Below are 22003 nucleotides of genomic sequence, written 5' to 3' on the forward strand. Positions count from 1 at the left end.
TTTGGCTTGAGGATATAACTATCGTATATCACGGTATGGGACAGCGTTGAATGGGCAATGACCACCTTTTAGGGAACGGGAATCTGATGAATGAATTTTTAGAGCAAAGCGATAGCACTTTTTAAGTCTTAGATTCAAAACAAAAACAAAACGAATGTATCAGTCATAACCAGAGTAATTGTTTGCCGTTGTTGCGAGATCATTGATAACGATGATGTTTCCCCCACCCGGGCCCGGATGGGGCCGCTGGCTGATATCTAACCGTAGCTTGGGGAGGGAGGTGATGATGCCTTCGTGATTGAATGGCAATTCAATTGAGCATGAAATATTGAACTTGAGATATGTGTAAATGCATTAATGGAACAGAAGTGATTGCGTGAATAGGTAGGGAGAAGAGAAGTGAAGAGAGGAGAAGAGAGGAGAGTAGAGCTTGCCATCTAATTTCAAGGTGCTGTTCCTGAGTGCGTTGTGACATCATTGGTCCTTTCCCCAATCACCCCTCCCCTCCCCGCAATCGAGAAATCAACCATTTTAATAATTCCGTCACCTTCTATAATCACTTTATCGACTAGGTATTTTCTTTCTCACTTGCTACAGAAATAGCCCTGTAAGTCCTTAATCTCCTCTTGCCGGCTGAAACCCAACCGTTATCAACCACAAGACTCAGCTAAACAGAGATCTCATCTATTAGGCGAACCCCAGCAATTGCCATTCTAATTCATCCATCATGACGACTATGCCCGCATCTCAAGGCCACAACGAGGCCTGCTGCAACATACCTCCTGTTGTCTCTAAGGGATACGAAGCAAAGGGAACCTATAAGGAAATCGGAGGCTACAAGACTTGTAAGACGACTCCTAGCACACATGAAGAAAGAGACAACAATTAACTTGGGCAGATGTTACTGGTCCCGTCGACGCTAAGAAGGCCATTGTCGTGATCTACGACATCTTTGGATACTTTGATCAGACTCTTCAGGGAGCTGACATCCTCGCCTTCAGCGATGCTCACCAGAAGTACAAGGTCTTCATCCCTGACTGGTTCAAGGGCAGCCCATGCCCCATTGAGATGTAAGAGCTCACCTTCTCATATGTTCTAACAACGACTTTGTAGAGCCTCACTAACCGCTAATTTGATATCAGCTACCCTCCCGACAACGACGACAAGAAGAAGCAGCTTGGAGACTTCTTCGGCACCTACCCTCCTCCCAAGGTTGCCGGTCAAGTTCCTGACTATGTAAAGGCTGTCAAGGACCAGGACTCTTCCATTGAGAAGTTCGGAATTCTCGGAGTAAGTACTATTTGGTTGCACCTTTGTTTCAGTACTGACAAGTCTAAATAGTATTGTTGGGGCGGCAAGGTCGTTGCTCTCAGCGTCAAGGCAGACTCTAACCCCTTCTCCATTGCTGCCCAGATCCACCCCGCCATGGTAGACGCTTCTGATGCTGAGGGCCTTTCGGTCCCTACCATGCTTCTTGCTTCCAAGGAGGAGCCAGATGATGAGGTCAAGAAGTTTGAGGACAACCTCAAGGTGCCCAAGCACGTAGAAACCTTCAAGGACCAGATCCACGGCTGGATGGCCGCTCGTGCCGATCTCAGTGACAACCGCGTCAAGGAGGAGTACGAGAGGGGTTACAAGACAGTCCTTGAGTTCTTTGGTAAGAACTACTAAAGATGGAAATGTAATGTCTATCTATCGAGATGCGATGTGACTAGCCTATGAGAAATGACCAAAGAAAATAAAAACACTCATGTCAGACAATTGCGCTTGCATTTCTCATTATTCATAAAACGTTCTATACTCATGGTTGGGATGCCTTTTCACCAAATGCCAATACTTCCTCCATGTCAAGACTTTGAAACTCTCCGAGCTCGACCCTCTCCCCATTATCACCGTTTCTTATAGCTGTGGAGATCATGTACTCCTCGAGTAGCGGCATCAGTCTCACGTCCACGCCTTCAACCTTCTTGCCCCTCAGTCGAACCTCTTGGGCTTCCTTCATGTCTTCTGGCGGGGCAAAGTTGTGCATATCGAGGTCTTTTAACCAGCTTGCCAGAAGAGCGTCCCCTGTCATCTTGACATAGGCTTCACGGAGACACCATAGTGCATAAAAGTAGCGCAATGCACGATCTCGTCCTTGGACGGTAGGAACAGGGTTCATGCTCTTAAGCGCTGAGACTTCTCCCGCTCCAAAGACATCAGCATGAATGTCGACGAAGCTAGTCCACCCATCTTCTTCCAAGTGACTCAGATCTCGATCTCGCCGTTCTGATGGACAGACAACATCAACTCCCACGGCAAGGCCCTTTGGCGGATCGTGAACGGCCAGAAGAACCGCGAGACCAGCCTGATGCGAGACGTTAAAGATCAGCGGCTCGTCACCGTTTGGTAAAACAAACACGGGCTTAGTTCGAGCGTCTCGCGTAGTCTTGGCCTGGAACCAGGGGACGTGGCAGAAGCGAGCGATTGCGTAGCGCTTAACAAGAGCCGAAGCGAGAGCGAGCTTGGCATCGCGGACGTGATAGTATCTCAGAACAGATGATTGCTCCTCCTCGGTAAGAAGTGAGAGGGCACGTGAAGCCTAAGGTATGATATGAGTATCAGGTCAAAGTGGATGACTAGAGCACTTACAGCGGATGTGAGGTCCTTGGTCTTGAGAGCGGAGGGCCAAAGTGGACGAGTGTCGATCACCCATTGGATGACCGTGGGTGAGGATTGGGTCCTACTCATCGTTGCTACAACTATTGCCTTACAATGCTGGAGAGCTAGCGTTTCAACTGAACCATTTGAAGTAGGTGAGGGGAGTTGAGACGAGACTGTGACAAGACAGGTGAGACTCGGAAGCCGAAAAGACGAAACCGGGCCTGTCAGAGGTGGGGTCTTGATTACGGGCCGGCCGAAACGCTACAGCAACCAACACCGAGTATAATAAGAGGCCATGAAGAGAACTTTGAATGTGCTCTACAGGCTCTCATCCCTTTCTTCGTTCTTGAGACCTAGTTATGCAGTCGAGTCTTGTACAAGAATCCTGCACCCCTTTTCTCTCCTTGACAGCCACAACCATGATTAGCCATTAAAACCACCACGGCTCATTATGTCCGAGAGGAGACTTCCATTCTTATATTACATCACTTCTTTTTCTGCTATAGTTGAGGCCTTTTTCTTCTTCTCAGCATAGCAGTATCTTTTACTTTTACCATTTGCTGGCTTAAGCCAAACGAGCAGTGCTGCGCCGACCAGTGTATCTACCTAAGCCAATTCCTATCACCAAACGAAACAATAAGGATTATACAAAAGCTTCAGTCAATAGAACATAAGATGCACTCTCAGCTGGCAACACGCTCGACTTTTCACTATTCACCCGCCCATCTTAACGCCGAGTGTTGGGCACAACAAAACTCCAGAGGAAGCACAGTCCGAAGCAAAGCAGAACAATTGCCACCTTGGACCTGAGTGGATGGAACGACCCCTGCGATGAGTCTGAACCTTTACGCGGTGCAGGGGATTAAGGACGTTGGTGGTGGCCGATGTCTACTAATACAGACTCGAAATTATGTCTTTAATAAGAAGATACGGGGTACGCGTATGACGTGGATGGATACGGAGACACCGAGATAATGATTCTTATTTTACTTTGAAGCAGTCCAGATTTAATATTAATGTTAATGATAATGATAAAACCCCCTTCTCTCGGCTGCCTAGAAGTGATAGTTGCTTATGTGGGACAAATTGCTTGATGTATAGACACAGAGCCGGCCGACGGACGAAGCATTGAACAGTTAGTTCATGTCTACTCTATGACACTCATGTATTTAACGTCTATGACCTTCTGGCGAAGCATTGCTACTGCAATCAGCTCCCGTCACCAAGACTGCGGCCATGAAACCTCCGCTCATTCTGTATCTGACTCAGCATCAATAGAGAGTAAGAATACATGACGGTCTTCCTTGCTTTCGCTCTTGTCCCCCTCCTTTGCTTTCCCATCTTCTTTATCCTTGTGTTTGTCCCCGTCTTTCTTTTCGTCCTTTTTAGTTGTATCCACGACGCCATCTTCTAGCTTGCCGAGGGTCTTGGTCGCGTTGCCCTCGCCATCCAAGTCCACTACCACGTCAATCTTGTCGAGGCTTCCATCTTCGGTGTATTTCCACATCTGCTTGATTTCTCCACGCACCAGTCCTGTCAGCCAGAGAGATCCCAGAACACCAGGAACGAGATACAATAATGCGGGCTGGCCACGCTTGAAAATCAAGAGCATAGCCAAGGTAACCAGCATGCCGAGAAGATACCCAATGACCGAGGCATGAAAGTAAGTCTTGCGGAAGTGTGCAGCCGCCAAGTCAGGGGGCAGCTGTTGCGACCCAAAGATAAAGAATGCCTTACGCGTCCAAAGGCCATCTCCCCACTTGCCTTTAACGTTGACGTACTTGGCCTTGACCTCCTTGTGTTTAGTCTCGCTCCGTACGATGAGAGCACCAGACGTTGGGTCCTTCTCAATGAGCTTGAGGTCAGTGCTCTCATACTTGATCTTATGATCATAATGGAGCCAGAGGTCAAATCGAAGGGCTAGGGCCATGACCATGCCTGGAATGACAATATCACCCAGTCCAAGGATGCTCTTACGATCTGCAGCCTCGAAAGTGAGCTTGATTGGGACCTCCAACTTGGTTGCTACTGTAACCATATAAGGGCTGAGAGTGGTTAGCATTGGGGTCAACATCAATATCAATCCTATAACTCACGTGTAAAACACCATTATGATATCGTAAAAGAACAGGCCAACTAGGATCAGAGTACTAGTCAAGAAATCTGTGGGCGAGATAAGTTGAAGGGAGCCGTAGCACATGGCATAGCCAAGCATATTGCTCAACAACGGGGAGTTAGTTGATGAATAAATGAGCGCCGTGGCTAGTGCCATAACCAAGGACACTACATGAGAAAACTTGATTCGACCTTCCTCTTTACCCATTCCATGAACGAAGAGCTTGATGGCCCAATGCCGATTAAGGAGGCCTCGAAGCTCCCAGCCAGACTTGCGGATCTTGTCCGAGAACGCCAAACAAGCAAATGGTCCAGGAAAGGGGTTTTGGGTTTTAGGGATTGCCGCGTCGGGGTTTCCCGCATCATCGCAGACTTGTACTGATCTTGTCTTCTGGTCCGCTTCCCTTAGTCGCCCGTCACGGCCGCGCCAGTATCGTGGAAAGGCCAAGCTGGTCACTACCTCAATACCATGAGAATAGATTGATACCAGACTAGCAACCGACATGGTAGACATGTACCAACGCAGAATCTTGTTCAGAATATCAGGGTCCTTGAGCCACTGAATCAGGTAGTACAGGCCGATAAGGACAGCACCAGCCATAAGCGGGAAAACAATGGCATCGGAGGGCTCTAGTCCCTGGGCAAAGCTCTCCTCGTCGTCGCCTTTGGAGCCGGGCTTCTTTTTCTTCGCAGGTTGTGCAGATGGGGGTCGCCGAAGAGCAGCGTGGGCACCAAGATAGATGATGCCAATAGCGCTGAGCACGAGCCTGACTTCAAGCATAACAAAACTCAGATCTTTGATATGGGCAAATGATGAGAGCCAACTTTGCCCATTGGCGAGGGTAGAATTTAGAGCATCAAAAGAGCCCCCCAAAGCGGCTGGATCTGTAGCGTTTTCCGCCATGGTTTGGGAGGAAGACGTTGCTAATGTTGTTGTCGATGAAGAGAACGCAACGTGTTCTAAGCCTGGACAAGTTGTGTAAAGTGAGAGTTAAGGGTCACTGTCATGACATTTCGTGGCAAATTTTCAGCACGTTGACTCCGTCGTTTCTGCAGAAGAATTGCAGTAACGCTTTAAAGAAAGAAGGGAGAAAAGTAAAAGTTTAACAAAGCACAGAAAAATAAAAATAAAGTCCTGACATGCAGCAGTATCTTTGTCGAATGACGTCTGATGCAAGTGTAAAAGATCACTGAGCTGAACGGAAACAAAATGTTATGGGGCTGAAATATAGTGAGTGGTCTGCATTTTGTTACAGAGTTGCTTGACCAATCATGTACCTAGCTCGCAGTGCTAAAACCGTCAGGACTCATGGTGCATACAAATTGCGCCCACCATCATGTTGAATATATCTTAGTAGGTAGAGATAGAGCTGCTGATCTTATTTTAGCAGGAAAAGCACAATACATGTTGGCAGCAGGAAGAATACAAACAATGTACCTTGGCAGTAGGTACCTAGTGATACTAGGACATTTCATGTGAAATATTTGCTCGAAATTATATAGCCCAAGCACCAGTGACCTCACTGCTCCATGTTCGTAGACTACCTAAATAAAGCTGGTTGTGTCAATGGATGGGTTTGGCAGATCATAAATTTCCCCTCCATCAAAAACAACTTAAACCTTGCAGCATCGCAATCATGACAACGAACATATCACTCGAGACCACAATGGTACGTCGCAAACTCTCGTCTTTGACTACAACTACCTACTTAGGTACTGACAAGCTACAGGGCTCGCTCACCGTTGAGCTCTACACCACCCACGCCCCCAAGACCTGCAATAACTTCGCCACTCTCGTCCGCCGCGGCTACTACGACAACACCATCTTCCACCGCATCATCCCCAACTTCATGATCCAGGGCGGCGACCCAACAGGAACGGGTCGCGGCGGAAGCTCCATCTACGGCGACAAGTTCGAGGACGAGATCGATCCGGGTCTCAAGCACACCGGCGCTGGCATCTTGAGCATGGCCAACGCGGGCCCCAACACAAACGGATCGCAGTTTTTTATCACGCTTGCGCCTACGCCTTGGCTCGATGGCAAACACACTATATTTGGAAGGGTCAAGTCCGGCATGAGTACTGTGAAGAGAATGGGCATGGTCAAGACTGGGTCTGAGGACAGGCCGAACGAGGACATCAAGATTGTCAAAGCTCGCCTTGTAGAGGAGGAGGAGGAGGAGGTCTAGATATTAGAAAGTATTCTCGGGATGGTTGAGACATCTCTAGCATTGGCGTTCAGGATCAAAAGTTACAATTCATGGTCACGGTCACGGTCAAAGTCACAGGTCGCGTTCAAGATCAAATTTCTGCAAATATCCATTGTTGTTGTACTCATTACGCCAAAAAAAAAAACGCCCCGGTCCCTTTTCCATGGATGCTGTAAATATCCGGTCCCGGTAACCTTAGCCAACCAGCTCGCCATTCCAATGCAATGATGTATTGATGATAATACAAGTAGAGTAAATGTTCTTGAGAAGCAAGCGATAAGCAAATGATGTCCTTTGTCGCGTGACGTACTGCCTGCTTCTATCGTTTCCAACCATAAAGATTCATACTGATGCCTGTACGAGGCTGACGCCAAGCGGACAGCCTAACACGCCATCAGATCGATGATATATCGCTCATGATACTGTTTCCGAGCGAGATCTACTGAGGAGGGGATGAGAGAGTGTCTGAAGATTCTGACTCTCCAGTTGCCTCGCGGATGAGGTTAGGCTTGGGCTTGGGTGACCCCAGCGGAGGTTTGTTCATCTTAAGCTTCTTAACAGGACTGATACCCTTGGACACAACCTTCTTGGGTGCCACCTCAACGGATTCACTGTTGCTGTAGTCGGCCTTTTGCTCCTGGCTTAAGGACGACAGACCCTTGGGTTTGTCCTTTTTGAGGCTCGGCTTCGTCTTGAGAATCACCTTCTTGGTGACCGCTGAGGAAGCAGGCTTGAGCTTCTTTTTCTTGTGACTGTTCTCGGAATCTTCCTCTTCGTCGCTGGCATCGCGCTTCTTCGGGCTGGCTGCGCGGGAGCCTTGTGCTGGAGTCGCCTTTTGTGATGAAGGTGGCGTTGTGTCATTCTGAGATCCGCCATTACTCAACTTCTGCGCGGCAGCTCGACTAGCATTGCGACCACTGTTCCCAATGCACGAGCCCATATGGTTATTAAGTCGGGTGACGAGAATGCAACGCTTGCATTTGCTGCAAGTAGCTGAGGGGAAAGAGAGAACATTGGGTGGTCGCTGTTCGGTATTGGGAGAATCGGTGTTACTCTTTTCCATGTCCTTCTTCTTCTTGCCTCGACCAGGACCTTGAGGAACCCAGCTCTGGCCATAGATGTCACAACCAGGCTTATCAATATAAGGATGTTTCTTGCAGTAGATGACACCGGGATCGGGTTTTTGAGCGCCTTTTCCATCCGTCGGGTATAGGAGTCGGGGCAGATGGCATCGGGGGCACAAAATCTCGGCGGTCGTCTTGAGAGGATTGCCCTTCAGCAATACTTTTCCATCCTCGTATATGGCGGCGTCGGTCTCAATCCGTACGTCCGGTTTTGAGTCTGGCGTTGAGCTGTCGGACGCGTCGGATGCCAGCTTCTCGATGCGAATGGCAGCGGTGGTAGCCCTCGCCGTCTTCTCTTCGCGGTGCGTCTTCATCAATAGATCGCTCAGAACGTTGTAAAGCACATCATCTAGTACAGCATGTGCCTGAAGGAGGTTCTTATTAGCGATTTATTAGAAAAGGCATTGCCGATGGATGGCGAGCAACAATTTCGATGCAATGGTGCTGCGATAGGGGGCGCAGAGATGAGCAATCACCACAGAGGACATGATGGCGCTCGCGAACGACGACTGGTTTCGCATCGCAGGGAGGTGGACGAGTAAGAGATAGAGACCGAAATACTTACCAACTTATCCATCGGAGCAGCATCATCTGGAGCACTTATGACGCCCGCCCTGCCCGTGCCAGCATTCATGATGTCGCCGGATATCCTGAGTCCGAGCCAGGGCCGACAAGTTTGTAAGGAACAATACTGTAAAGCGGAGGGTGTGTAACTGAAATCGTGTGATGATGCCGAGGAGCGAAACGGCAGCTACCGGGCGGAGGGGGGGTGTGCACGGAATTGCAGCTGGGGTACAGTAGTGTTACTGAGGTGAATACGGAGTAGGGGCGCTGGTTATTGCGATAAGAGAAAAAAGTTTGGGGGAGAAAATATCAGAAGTTGAAGGTGAGAGAATTAATCGTGAAAGAGGAGGAATAATTAATGGGAATGTGTAAGAATGACGAGTAATTGTCACTCTGATCAGGATGAAACAATGAGTAAACCAAATGAGTTAACAATAGGGAGTGGTGAGATGAATAAGGTAACAATTGATGAGTTTCTATTCTCCAATCTTCGTTTGTAGGAGGTTCCCAGTGCAGTGCGCTACAAGTTCAGCGTTTGCGTTCGGCAACCGGGGAGAAAAACGAGATGGATCGATATTGACGAACGGCCCAAAGTGACGAAATAGATGGCTCGCTTGTTGAAGCGAGTAATTCAAAACGAAAAGAACAAGAGAACCCCAAAAGTAGCGACAAAAAATTAGATGCCAGCGATGAACAAAAGATGACGAGACGGTTGGTTTTGATGGTTCAAAGTCAGTCAAGGGGAAGATTTTAAGCAAAAAATTAAAAGTCAACGTTTTAGCAGAAGCCACCCGAGACTGAGCCTGAGCCTCAGCGGGAGTCAGTGTGCCCCAGCGCCCAGTGCTCACGGTATCAGCCACTGAAATTAGAGACGTAGACTTTGGGAGGTTAGTTGGAGGGGAGGAAAGAAGACTCAGGGCCTTACCCCACGGCTCGAGCCAACGGGTAATCCTAAATGATAGAAAGATTTGGGTAAATTAGTATAAGTTTAGGATATCTTTAGGATACCGTTTGCTGAGTTTATCTTGATATTCTATATTAAAGTCTGATGTCTTCTTGCTCCCTAAGGAAAGGGACATGGAGCCATGTCCAGTCATATAACGAATCTGACAAGATTAAAGGGTTGGTTGGTCTTTATCTTGCTACAGTCCGGTAATGTTATTATTCAGGTACTGAGTCTATCATACGGACGCCATGTGAGAGGTAACTAGTCATCAAGATCGATTGATCAAGATCCAGCAGCTTCGCTTATGTGAAGTTTAATTGACAACCATGGCAGATGCAAGGGCGATCGATCACCTTTGGCTTGTATGTCACTAATGCAGCTCATAGTGTACGACTTTTATACCAAAGAATGCCTAGAGAATTGAGGAACCCCAACATACAAGAGTCTGCTCAGATGGAGCAGTATGAACGGAATATATCCCTTACCGTATAATGGTTATACTCCTCCTTAGAGTTGCCCATGTGCCACGTGTTACCATCCATGTATCTACTAACCAAACCACTTACTCATCCTGCAACTCACAAACAACACCTGTCAATCGACTTTCAGGGGCGGGTACCCTTCAGAATATCGGCCGCTGCTAAATTTATCTAATTCCCATCAAGGGGCTCCCTTTAACGAATGGCGATCGACGTCAATCTAGATCTCTCACGTGCGATTGGCTATCCCTTCATCTTGAAAGCCATTCATTGGGCGATCTGCGCTAGTGGCTATCCAAGAGCCTCATCCCCTCTGGACTTCCATGCTTTCTCGACCCTTTGAATGCATACCTCCACGAAAGCATAATCCTCATTGCTCCGGATTGACACTTAGACTCAAAGAGTGCATAGTTTAGGGTTTAGGCCGGGTGTTTGTTTGTCTCACGTTTCCCAACCTTTTGTTTTCTTTTCCCTTGTTTACACTTTGTCGATATCTGATCTGTCTCATAAACAACCTCCGTCCTCTCTCAACAACATACAACCTCTACTTGTCTCGATCAACCTCCCACTACACATTTACATACCTCTGCATTAATATGTCACTTCCGTCCACGAAACCCGCCCAAACTTCTATCCGATCCTTTTTCACGGCAAAAACACCCAAATATGCTCCTCCGCCTTCTCAGGGGGCTCCCATAGAGCTCTCGCAACCTCCCCCGCCGCCTGCTGCTGCTGCTGCTGCTGCTGCCCCTCCACCAACCTCGAAGGCGCCAGACTCCACGATAGCCTCGTTCCAAATCCCGCCTCTGCCGACATCTCTCCCTCAAGAAGCTACGATCCGACTGGTCTCGAACGACGATATCAATGCCCTACGCCGTATCAACGCCCTTCTTCTTCCCGTTAGCTACCCCGACAACTTCTATCAACGTGCAGTTGATCCGGCATCTGGTCGCTTTTCCCGAGTCATCACCTGGACTCACGATGGTTCTGAAGCCAAGGTCGTTGGCGGCGTCGTTTGCCGCGTTGAACCCATCCTCGATTCCAACAGCCAGGGAGTCATGCCCCAGAATCTATACATTCAGTCGCTATGTCTGCTCTCGCCTTATCGATCGCTGGGTCTTGTGAACGCTGCAGTGGACAATATCATTGCAGGTGCTGTATCGGACCCCAACTTGAATGTGACAACTGTCACGGCCCATGTTTGGACCGAGAATGAGGAGGGTCTGAAATGGTATGAAGGTCGTGGCTTCAAGCGCGAGAACCAACCTATTGAGGGCTACTATCTCAAGCTGCGTCCCAATTCAGCCTGGCTAGTCAGCCGACCAACAGGCGCTTCTGTCCGGAACTTGCTACCTTCTTCCTCTCCAGCGCCTCAACCTAGTGTGCCTGCAAGCGTAACTGCTGATATTGCCAAACTGGACACAGCGTCAGGTCCTCCCAGAAATGGCACCTCGAGACCTCCTATGCCTCAGTCTGGGAAATCCTATCAAAATCAGCGGCCTGAGACGGAGTGGAATGATCTTCCTGAGGATATGGCGAACAGCCGTCTCGCACCACCGCCCCGGGTAGGAAGTACTGGCTCTGGTGCAAGCTCTAGAAGTAGCTCTGCGGCGCGAAAGAAGAGGGATAGGTCTTATCCCGCAGCTGCTTTTGGGAATTGAGGCATAGACGAGAGATGTGATTGATATAAACTGCTAGTAAAGAAGAATGGATTGCTTCACGATGGTATACGATTTCAACGGTTCGGATGGGCTAGACTCGCTTCACGAAAAGACACAATATTAGACTTACCATAATAATAACCCAATAATAAATCCAATTGCTCCTCGGGAAACTGAAAAGGAATCATCAGATGATCTCGTCATAAAACTTGGTTGCCTTATAATTATACAACATTTGAACATCAAAAAAGCCGAGGAGATGAAAATATTGAAGAAAACGCCCAGGCCCCAAAAATGAACATGACCACATCCCATCACAAGCGCATATATACATAAATCTTGACACGAGTTATCAACTCAGAAAACATAACACCGAAACTTGTAATTGCTCATCGACGCTTGTTATACCATATAGCTGCTAGCGCAAGGAGACCAACAGCACCACCAATGAGGAGTGCTTGGTTAGAGACTGGTGCTGAATCGACTATTAAATTGTTAGCAAATGTCGCTTAGGCAGAAGCCGAAGTCTGAATGGCTTGGGATGAAGGGTAGAACGTACGGATCGCATCAGAAGACTTGCGAGCGCGGTTGGACTCAGATCTCAAGTCAGTCAAATAATCTTCGGGCTTCTCCCTGCCAGCAGCCACCAAGGCAATCAGGGCGGCGCCGACACCGCTACCGTCCTTAGCGATACCGATTCGGATCTTCTCGGCACCATGTGGTCCGATGCCGTCAATGGCACGGAGGGCTTCGTAGATCATATCGCGGAAGAAAGGGTAGTGCTCGACGAGGCTGCCATCGACACCGATATCAATAACTTCTTCATTGAGATCATTGAGCTTGCCAGAGTTGAGGGCGATGGCACCGATGGCGACAGCTGACAAGCGAGCAGCGCGACGACCAACAGCATTGGAAACAGACTTGAAGGCCTGGGCGTCCTCGAGGGAGGGAGTATAAACACTGAGGAGGTTTTCGAGCTCCTGGCGAAGAGTAGACAGTTCAGGAGTATTATCGGCGGCCGCAACGGACATGATGGAGCTGTCGAGTCCCCAAGGCTTGAGGAAGCCAGACGATGGCGCGATGTTTGTGGTGGTGCCCCAGTCGTTCGTGCTCGAGTTGAGATCCTTGAACAGAGACGAGCTCTCATTGTTGATCATATCGGCCATGGCAAGTCGGACAATCTCACCCAAGAACATGCCAGACACCCGCTTCTCGAACATTTGAAGGCCAGGGTTTACACTTTGGGCGTCAAGAGCCTTATCCCAAGGTGTTGATGGCAAAACGTTGAGCTGGTTGTCAAAGGAACCCCACTCTGTGTTGACAACCATCTCTCCTGTTGATTGATCATACTCCCCAGAGATAGGCTTCTTGATGTTGCTCAATTTTTCCATGTAGGCACCGTTGGTACCCGTTCCAAAGATGGCACCGAGAACAGATCGGCTCTTGCTAGTTGAAGTGTAGGATCGAGCCATGAGAGTGCCGACAGTGTCGTTCACGAGCGCCGCTACCTTGACGGGGAGGTGGAGCTTGTCGATCTCGGTCTGGAGCAGAGCACAGACGTCCTTGCCTATGGCATCGGGGATGTCAAAGCCCTTGGTCCATCGAATCAGCAGGCCCTTGTTAATAGCTAGCTGCTTGACAGGGAAGCTGAATGTGAATCCCAGGCGGAAGATATGTTCATCGCGATAGCCCGAGGGAGTACTGGCAGTGTTGCGACGGCGGAGGTGGGAGTTGAAGTGGTCGGCATGATGCTCCTTGAGGAAGATCTCGATCTGCTTGGCGAGAAAAGAAAAGAGCTGTGCGGAGGTCTTTGCGACCATAAGCTCTTTCGGAATGGCAACCTTGTTGTAAGTGAGGTTAAAGGTGGTGTCACCATTGAGCATGATGGAGCAAACTCGGAAGTTTGTGCCTCCCAGATCAACGGCCAGATACAGACCCTAGTGAGGGAGAATCAGTCTGGGCAGCTTCACGAGCCACATGTGGGTAAAAATTTACCTTTTCTGTGCCATTGGGAACGCCGGTGACGTAGGTAGGAATTTGCTGGAGGCTGGTACCCTCTTTGTGAAGGCCCTCGTCTAGGAAATTGTGAGTTTGGGTTCTGTTGAGGGTTTAAAGCCAAAATGGGACAAAATGCTCATCATGACAACGAGCTACAGTAGCACCGCGGCGCAGATTCTACGTGGAGCGAGGGGTGAGCATACCCATTTGCCTCAAGAACTCCTTCACATGATTGTTGAGTTCCTCATCGGAGAAGTCGAACTCTCGGACGATGCGGTTGGACTCGTCAGCGAGAGCCATGGTGATAGCTGGTGAGGTTGGCGGCGTGGTCGTGAAGAGAGGGGTGATGTAGCAGACAGCTTCGGACGCTGAAGGGATTGGTGGTGGGGATGAGAGAGAGAATTGAGGGAATAAAAGGTGAAGGTTTCGTAGAGAGAATAATTGGAGGAGAGAGGAGAAGGAAAACAAAATTGAGGCGTTGGCGGACGACAACGAGGTCAAAAGGTTTCTTGGGAATTTGAGCTCTGGCTGCTGCTGGAGCTTGGCGTCACCGTCAGTGAGGACAAGCTGGGAGAGCTGCTGACGGAACCTGTGTCAGTGGCTGATCAACTACCAATGACGACTGGAAATGGGGATGTTTTCTGGGGCCTGGGGATCATGGAGCGTTACGTGAGTGATGACAAGGGCCAAAGTTTCTGAGACTGGGCAATTTGCCATTGAGCGCCGCCGAATGGGCCCGAATTGCAGTGGATTTTTCAATACCACGAGCCTCACTCCAGCTGCTTCCTTCTCCTGATTGAGGCGCCATCCCCATGGTTCTGAAGCACTCAACCCAATCGAAGTGTCGCCGGGCGGCCGTGGAGAGGCCGTTCAAGTGGAGAGATGGTGAAGGTGTGGTCGGTGGTGCTCGGGGTGCGGGGGAGAAAGCTCATAGAGGCTCCGCTAATACGCCGAACTTGGCCGTGTCTTGCTTGCAGTCTCTTGTTTTTTAGGGTGCTTGGTCTCTAATAAAGCATAATAATTATTTCTTGAGGCTCATGTCCCGCGTGCATATCCACTGGGATGCCGTCATAAGCCAACTTGGCCCCAATAAAAATTAAATAAAGAGTTGTCAGTCGTCCCCAGCCATGAAGATGATGCTATCGTCAAGTCCCTCAACTGTATGTATCCTCACTAGTAAGGTTTCGATCAGGTCATGCCGTGCATCATCTTCATGAGCCGAGCTCATCCCAGTCCCATTCCCAGTCTTGCGGTACGGACGGGTGATTTTTGGGCTGGAGAGCCAAAGATGGGGCAACGGGGAGACAAATGGACGTGTGGGTGAAAGGCGGGATGACGGGGTAGGAATGATACTGCAAAAGATATGATGGCCCCAGAAAATACCAAGCACAGGGAAAAAAGAAAGCCGTGTTGAAATGCCAACTTACCACTAGAATCAGCATGAGAGCTACACACGAGACAAGGAACCGAGGCCAAGGGCGCTTCTTCGTCTTGATCTCATGTCCATGTCCATGCCCATGCCCATGCCCATGCCCATACACCTGCACCTGCTGTGCCTCCATTGTCTAATTGACCACCACTTCTAAGTCAGGGTCCCGGCGGTGGTGAATTTCAACAAGAGATTTTCTAGCCTGCTTTGGTCGCGTGCTTGTCTAAGATTTTCTTCCCGATGAGTTTTCGCAGAACCAATGACTTCTCGATCGTAAGAGTGTCGGCAATGAGGTGACAAATAGTCAGAGAGTTCTTAGTAAAGTCTAGATCTCCGTTGTTGTGGTCATTGCTGAATCGAGGATTTTGAAACGGCCCGTCTTCTCCGTATCGGGTGCACCAGACGCGGAAGAAGAAACCGTCAACTTCCACATCAATGAGCCGCCCCGACTTATCATGCGAGATTCAGAAGGGGGAACTTCGGCGCTTGATCTGGTGAGTCTCCTGTTAGGTGTTGCAGAGGTCGGATTGGTGTAATGTAAGTGGTGGGCTGGACCCGACACAGCGTTTCGTGGCTTGAGCCTCAAGGACAATGATACACTGGCATTCACAACGTCAGGAACGACATACAACATGTCCCCGTCTCTTCCGTGCCGTGGTTTATCCTCGAAATACCGCAATGGTTCGAGAACAAAAGGGATGATCTGTGTCGTGTGGTGTGGTGTGGGTATAAAGAAACGTTTTGAACAAAATGGCAGGTGGTAAATAGCTTCACTTTTTATGCCTCAGATGTGGCTTGGTAACGTAGGTGGGTGAGTAGCCAGTTCTAAGTTGGAGACTCGTGCTCAGTCTTTTCCGTCTTCCTTGGTAGTTCTTGTGAAAACTTTGAGGACTTACGAGAGACAACACCGGTCAAATGTAAGAAAGAGATGGTAAAGGACGGCACCCTATTCCACGATACCGCTCTTTACACATAATAAGCTACCGTCCTTAACCAAGAAAAGGTTAAGCCACGTTCCCACCCTGGGGCAGTAATAAACCCTCTTATGAAATCCTTATTAGCTCGATAGTCTTCCTTGGATTTCAAGAATTTCAGAGAAGCCATCACTCTTTTGGCAGCACCGTGCATAACATCAGGTTCGAGGCCTGACTTACACTTCAATGTGAGTCTTTTGTTCTTGACAACAAATTCTGACGCCTCCCTGCTTCAAACTCTAGGCCCTGAATGATGAAATGAGGGCAACCGCTGAGCTGCTACTACCTTACGCTTAAATATTTAAGCCAAAGTTAATAACCTAAAATGCAATCATCACTTTCTATTGCAGTCTTCGTGATAATGGATGTAGTAGAGCCGCCATTATCTCGCAGTCCTGGCCAGGCCGCATTCCCTACTGGTTGGCCCATCTATGTTTGAGGAACCTGGCCGGTTGATCAGTTCTACAGCCAATCAGAAAACCACTCGCCAACGTTGCTCAAACTTTATAATCGAGGCTTCGGCTTCAATTATCTACCACTGAATATCTGTTATACTTGATGATAAACAGACCAGAAAAATCTCGAGCAGATTTATGTGCCCATGTAGAAAGTAACCTATAGAATCACATATTATCTATACTAGTGATGCAAGAAAGTTTAGGAGCTTGATCCTAAATGATATAAAGATTTAGATAGTTTAGTCTAAATTTGGGGGATTCTTTTCTGGTTTTATTTTAATATTCTCTTTTAAAGTCTTAAATTTTCCTACTCCCTGAGGCCATATCAGCTGAACGTCGATTCTCTCACTCTCGTTGGTCATGAACTAATCCCTCCACTGGATTTGAATCAAAACCAACAGTGTAGTCTAAGCTACGCAGTGCATGTCTGGGAATGTCTCAGAAAACGTCAGCAAAGCCCCGACTACACATAACTTGTCTTGCTGAGCAATCTTACACATCTCACAGGGGGGGGGGGAAAGCAGTTTAGTTCCAAAATGGTATTGAGCCACCTTCTTTAATACAAATAACTGTAACATAGACATTTAACATGACTGCCTCATAAAGCTGCCATGGACCCTGCCTGCCCAACTGCCTTGTTTTTGTCATTCCATGGCTTGCCTGCCTGCTCTCCCTCTGTAAATATCGACCTAGACGCCAGGTAAACACGCATAAAGGGGCATTAGACAATTGCACAAAAGTATTAAGATAGAGAGAGCGGTAGGCTCTTGATTTCCTCCCGCCTCGCCTCCATGGTATAGAATGGTGGCCAGCACATCTCCCCAAGAGTGGTGAATTTTGCTTCTTGAATTCTTCTTCGTCCTTGTCGTTTGAGATTAGAGCATAGATGAGAAATTGCTGGTGTGTCCTCCAGCGAGCTTCGAATAACGCGATGGTTCGTTAGATCGATCCTTACATGATAATGGCAGGAATATCGACGTTAGCCTTGATAGATTTGTGGGGCAGGACGCTGCCGCCGTTGACGTAGATTTCATCACCAATTGTGACATCGTCGCCGAGAACTGTCACGTTCTCGAGGCGAGCCCATCGGCCAACAGTGCTGTTCCAGCCGACGATGGTGGACTTCACCCAGGCGTGGTCCTTGACCTTTGAGCCACGGAGCAACACACATCGTTGCAGGCGGACACCGTCACCGATAACGACATCAGGACCGATTGTGACATTGGGTCCGATCCTGCAGTTCTTGCCAATCTTGGCAGAGGGGTGGATCATGACATTTCCACCGTGAACGTAGGACTCAGTGGGAGGGGTGAGCTCCTTGCTGCCCTTCTTTGTGAGGGAAGAAAGGTACAGGCATGTACCGCTGAGGAAGTCCTTGGGCTGTCCAACATCCATCCAGAAACCCTCAAGGTCGAAAGAATGAAGCTGGTTATCCTTGACCATAGCGGGGAAGGTCTCCTTCTCGATAGAAGTCGGGCGGAGCTCGATACGGTCGAGGATGGAAGTGTTGAAGATGTACATGCCGGCGTTGATACGGTTGCCGACGAACTCGACGGGCTTCTCGACGAATCGGTCGATCAAAGAGCGGTGACCGGGCTGGTGAACAACAACACCATACTTGGAGGGTTCCTCAACCTTGGTGACCACAATGGTACCCTCGTTGCCGTGGTTCTTGTGGAAAGCCAAGAGGTCCTGGAAGGGGTAGTCGCAGATGACATCGGAGTTCAGGACGAAGAAGGGAGAGTCGTCCTTAGCGAGAATGCTCTCAGCAAGCTTCAGAGGTCCAGCAGTGTCGAGGGGCTCAGTCTCGACGGAGAATTCGATGTTGATGTTGTACTTCTCCTCGTACTGCAGAAAGGTCAGCTATATGGCGTTAAGGAGAATGTAAAGACTCTAGGTTCTTACCTCAGCCAAGAACTTCTCCATGATCTCAGGTCTGTAGTTGACAGCAAGAACGATATCAGTGACACCTGCTGCGACCAGCGCCTCAATCTGGTGCACAATCATGGGCTTGTTGGCGAACTCGACAAGAGGCTTGGGGAGAGTGAGGGTCTGTAATGCGCCACAGCATGTCAGTCACACACAAAACAAATATTGGAGGGGGTGCACAGGAGTTTTGCGCGCGCCTGAGGGGTAACGTACGAGAGGGCGAAGGCGAGTGCCAAAGCCGCCGACAAGAATAAGTCCTAGACATTTTTAGCTGCTGGAGAGGTCGAGAGCAGCCAGATAAAACCTACCCTTCATGATTGCGGTATTGAGAAGCTGTTACGTGGTGGAATGCGTTGTGAGCAACGTAAGTCAACAGTGACAGAGAAAGTAAAGAACAGAGAGCGACAGCAGCGAGGTCCTGAAAAGAAGGAAGAAACCTCGACAGGATTAGATTAAGGAAGAATAAAATGTTTTAAAGGGTATCGGGTATTTCGAGAGATTGAGTATCTGGGTCAGAGTCAAAGTGAAGGTCAGAGAGAAAGGGGAAGATCAGGAGGAGAGAGGGAGAAGAAGAAGAAGCTCAACTTTGAATTCAGGAGAGAGACCACGAGCAGAGGGAAGTGGGGATATTCTAAAAAGGCCAACGTGGGTTAAATGCAGCCAGAGAGACGACTTGGGCAGGCTGAGAGTGGGGAACTGGGCCCAGATTACAGGGGACAACACGGGCTGCCAGTGCCATAGCCCAGGGTCTAACTCAGGTTAGGAACGTTAGTTTTCAGCGGCTTCAAGATTTGACTTCCAGCTACGATCAAGATCTCTGTAGAAACGCAACTCAGTCACTTGTTTCACGATGCTCGAGTTATCTAATCTGCCAGTAGCGAGAGGAAGTCTGATGCTTGTATCTCATTCACGTCATTCATTTATTGACCTCACAGTATGTTTCTGCAGTAACTTCCACAATGGCTATTCCCGCCGCCTTTGTTCCCGATCCCTTCATCTCCAGGCCAGAACATCGCAAGGAATGCATCTGGACTCTCGACTCCTTCACATCCAATAGTCAGTTAGTCTACGCCTCTCAGACTATTGCCATCTCCCATCCGGGCCACACAGACAAACGATCCGCGACACGAGGTCCTCTAATAGAAAGGGGGCTGCGTGCTCTTCTCACTCCAATCAAACAAGTTCTTGCGGGTCATTGTGGCTCTACATCTTGTCCGTCCCCTGGCGAAATTATATTAAACCCCCTGTTCAGCGGATGGTTATGTATTCTAGAAATTGATTAATATCTGACATGGTTTTTATTGAATTTGAGAACAATTAACAAATCATCATTTGAAACCTGTTGCGTTCCTCTGCCAGAGAAGGTCTGGGGATCAATATCAAATTCATCAGTGATTGGACCCCCTAATTACCTACACTGCATCACTCTATGCCAGACTGTGATTCTCAATACTAACAGCTCAAGGCTCAAGTGATGGCCCCAACTCCCATTCCAACAGTCTTTACCTTCTCATTTCTATCAGATTGTTAGCTGATCGAGGTCCGAGCCAGTGGCACCATCTTCTCTTCCTCAAGGCATTGATTTAGTTAAAGGAGGACAGGAGGTGGCCACACAACCACTCATAAGCTGACGTTCACTTTTACAACCCCTGACAAGGACCCTGCAGCTCATTTACGAGAGTTCCTCGTGTTAATGGCGATTTCTACATTGGCTTTTTCAACTGTGATGACCTTCCGAGTATAGCACGCACATAAACCCGTGACTTTATTCAGAGTCTTTGTCACGTCGTGAATAGAAACAACTGTTCGTAACACAAAGAAAGACGTTCCACCTCACCCCATATGACTTCACCGTCGAAGGCGTTTCCATCTCTCAGCCTCTCCCGTGTCTCCATCTAACAAGTCTGCTTAGTTTAGCGTGAGCCCCTCCCTTTGCTCTTCTCTATTCTGATTGAACTGTCAATAACCACCTCGTGACCCTCATGTGTAATAAACTTACAAACTCTGTCAACCTCCCCTCACCCTTGGACCCGTGCCTGTGTATGGGATTCAGTTCAGTCAAATCACGATCGACATGTATCGAAATGTTTGATGCACTATGTAACTCTCGTTCGATTATTCACCCCATAGTTTCTCGGTCTCACGGCTGCGCCATACTCATAGCTTGTTCGACGTCACAATAGAGGTTGAAATATGTAACAACTAAACGATGCACCGGCGATCCTCGCTGAAAGTTATCAGAGCCAGCAATAGAGTTTGAAGTTGGTGGTGTTGTGTTCCCACCTCGTCAACAGCTGACAGTTGCTCGCGTTACCCAGATCCCGACAAACTCGTTTGTTGGTCTGACTTGTCGTTTCCTTATTGATTGCCGCTTTCAACCTAACCTCGCTTCTGGGTAGCATATGCAAACATTGTGGCTTCCTAAAGCTTGGGTCTTGTTAGAATTGAATTTGAGCTGACTTCATCCGCCAACCTCAGACAACTGTTGGTACACAGGATCAAGCCATCTGAGTTACACCGGGTATACCCCAGCTTATTATGTGTGACACTGCAGTCCGTGGCTACATCTGACTGATCATCGCTCGGTTGGTGGTCTTCGCCCTGACTCCAATGTCTTTGAGCCAGCCTCTGGACCACTTAGTCATTCAAGCAGGTCTCAGAATGCATTCTGTAAGTCATTGGCAGGTTGGCGCGGAGCTATAATATGTTCTCCTCATTTCCCAATGGTCTTCCCTCAAAGCATTTGCAAATCTTTCTCTTGAAGCACCAAGGACAACGTCGATTGAAAGGATGGCAGAGGTAGTACAAGTATCACATGAGCAATTAGGAATGCATCAAGATCAGGAAACACAAGGCGAGACACAAGAATCTACCGCCAATCGAGATTTTAGTAATAGTAATAAAAAGGGTCATAATCATTATCGTCGTTAATAGCGCATTGCCATCAAATTGCTCCATATTCCATGGTAGTTCTCATAATTCATCCCAGTCTCATCGTCCTCCACATTTTCTCATATCGTATCGTGATTGTGAAATTCAACGCTGGCTCCAACCATGCTTGTGCTTTTCAATCCGTCAAAGCAGAATACATATCTTCTTATCAGAGTCCGCCATCTGGAGATCTGAGTAAAGTGCCACTCCTCGCTAATCGTCAATTGTTCAATGACCACCCGGAACAGTGTGCTTTTTCTCCTTGTCATAGTTCGTCAAATTGTCGTCCAATGGGCCAAACCCAGCTTTGTGCGGTAAGTGAGCAATAATGCCACTAACCAATTCAACTTTTAGCCAAATGCAAATGTTTTTGAACTCTCCCATATCCCGTTCTTCGATGTGTCACTGTTCTCGAGCATATGATATCAACCTGAATGGTGGGTTGGTGCGTGGTGGTGTTTTTTCAGACCAGTTGCCATATCAAACCCCATGCAACGTGTGACGGCATCCAACAGACCACCGGAAAAGGTCAAAGGAAGAAA

The 22003-nt window shown here is 48.5% G+C and overlaps 8 protein-coding genes across 8 annotated transcripts; 3 read left to right on the plus strand and 5 right to left on the minus strand.

Annotated features, from left to right (window-relative positions):
* Positions 1–727: 727 nt before the first annotated feature.
* Positions 728–1671, plus strand: FSUBG_2386 (carboxymethylenebutenolidase; the record flags this gene model as incomplete). The annotated part of the gene is made up of 4 exons (XM_036680152.1): positions 728–845; positions 899–1070; positions 1143–1290; positions 1342–1671. The coding sequence occupies 4 exons, from the start codon at positions 728–730 to the stop codon at positions 1669–1671; spliced, it is 768 nt and encodes a 255-aa protein (XP_036542063.1).
* Positions 1672–1801: 130 nt separating this feature from the next.
* FSUBG_2387 (uncharacterized protein) lies at positions 1802–2730 on the minus strand (the record flags this gene model as incomplete). The annotated part of the gene is made up of 2 exons (XM_036680153.1): positions 1802–2581; positions 2632–2730. The coding sequence occupies 2 exons, from the start codon at positions 2728–2730 to the stop codon at positions 1802–1804; spliced, it is 879 nt and encodes a 292-aa protein (XP_036542064.1).
* Positions 2731–3892: 1162 nt separating this feature from the next.
* FSUBG_2388 (minor histocompatibility antigen H13) lies at positions 3893–5662 on the minus strand (the record flags this gene model as incomplete). Its single annotated transcript, XM_036680154.1, has 2 exons — positions 3893–4688; positions 4740–5662. The coding sequence occupies 2 exons, from the start codon at positions 5660–5662 to the stop codon at positions 3893–3895; spliced, it is 1719 nt and encodes a 572-aa protein (XP_036542065.1).
* A 733-nt stretch (positions 5663–6395) lies between these two features.
* Positions 6396–6947, plus strand: FSUBG_2389 (peptidyl-prolyl cis-trans isomerase; the record flags this gene model as incomplete). Its single annotated transcript, XM_036680155.1, has 2 exons — positions 6396–6428; positions 6489–6947. 2 exons carry the CDS (start codon positions 6396–6398, stop codon positions 6945–6947), a joined length of 492 nt encoding a protein of 163 aa, XP_036542066.1.
* A 460-nt stretch (positions 6948–7407) lies between these two features.
* FSUBG_2390 (transcriptional activator) lies at positions 7408–8726 on the minus strand (the record flags this gene model as incomplete). The annotated part of the gene is made up of 2 exons (XM_036680157.1): positions 7408–8457; positions 8658–8726. 2 exons carry the CDS (start codon positions 8724–8726, stop codon positions 7408–7410), a joined length of 1119 nt encoding a protein of 372 aa, XP_036542067.1.
* Positions 8727–10677: 1951 nt separating this feature from the next.
* On the plus strand, positions 10678–11742 carry FSUBG_2391 (GCN5-related N acetyltransferase; the record flags this gene model as incomplete). The annotated part of the gene is made up of 1 exon (XM_036680158.1): positions 10678–11742. The coding sequence occupies one exon, from the start codon at positions 10678–10680 to the stop codon at positions 11740–11742; it is 1065 nt and encodes a 354-aa protein (XP_036542068.1).
* Positions 11743–12131: 389 nt separating this feature from the next.
* FSUBG_2392 (hexokinase) lies at positions 12132–14040 on the minus strand (the record flags this gene model as incomplete). Its single annotated transcript, XM_036680159.1, has 4 exons — positions 12132–12226; positions 12302–13679; positions 13738–13817; positions 13944–14040. The coding sequence occupies 4 exons, from the start codon at positions 14038–14040 to the stop codon at positions 12132–12134; spliced, it is 1650 nt and encodes a 549-aa protein (XP_036542069.1).
* Positions 14041–17552: 3512 nt separating this feature from the next.
* FSUBG_2393 (mannose-1-phosphate guanyltransferase) lies at positions 17553–18845 on the minus strand (the record flags this gene model as incomplete). The annotated part of the gene is made up of 4 exons (XM_036680160.1): positions 17553–18449; positions 18507–18653; positions 18744–18787; positions 18839–18845. 4 exons carry the CDS (start codon positions 18843–18845, stop codon positions 17553–17555), a joined length of 1095 nt encoding a protein of 364 aa, XP_036542070.1.
* Positions 18846–22003: the final 3158 nt, after the last annotated feature.

The sequence above is a fragment of the Fusarium subglutinans genome, assembly GCF_013396075.1.
Source record: "Fusarium subglutinans strain NRRL 66333 chromosome Unknown NRRL66333_c0000020, whole genome shotgun sequence".
In the NCBI taxonomy this organism is placed as follows: domain Eukaryota; kingdom Fungi; phylum Ascomycota; class Sordariomycetes; order Hypocreales; family Nectriaceae; genus Fusarium; species Fusarium subglutinans.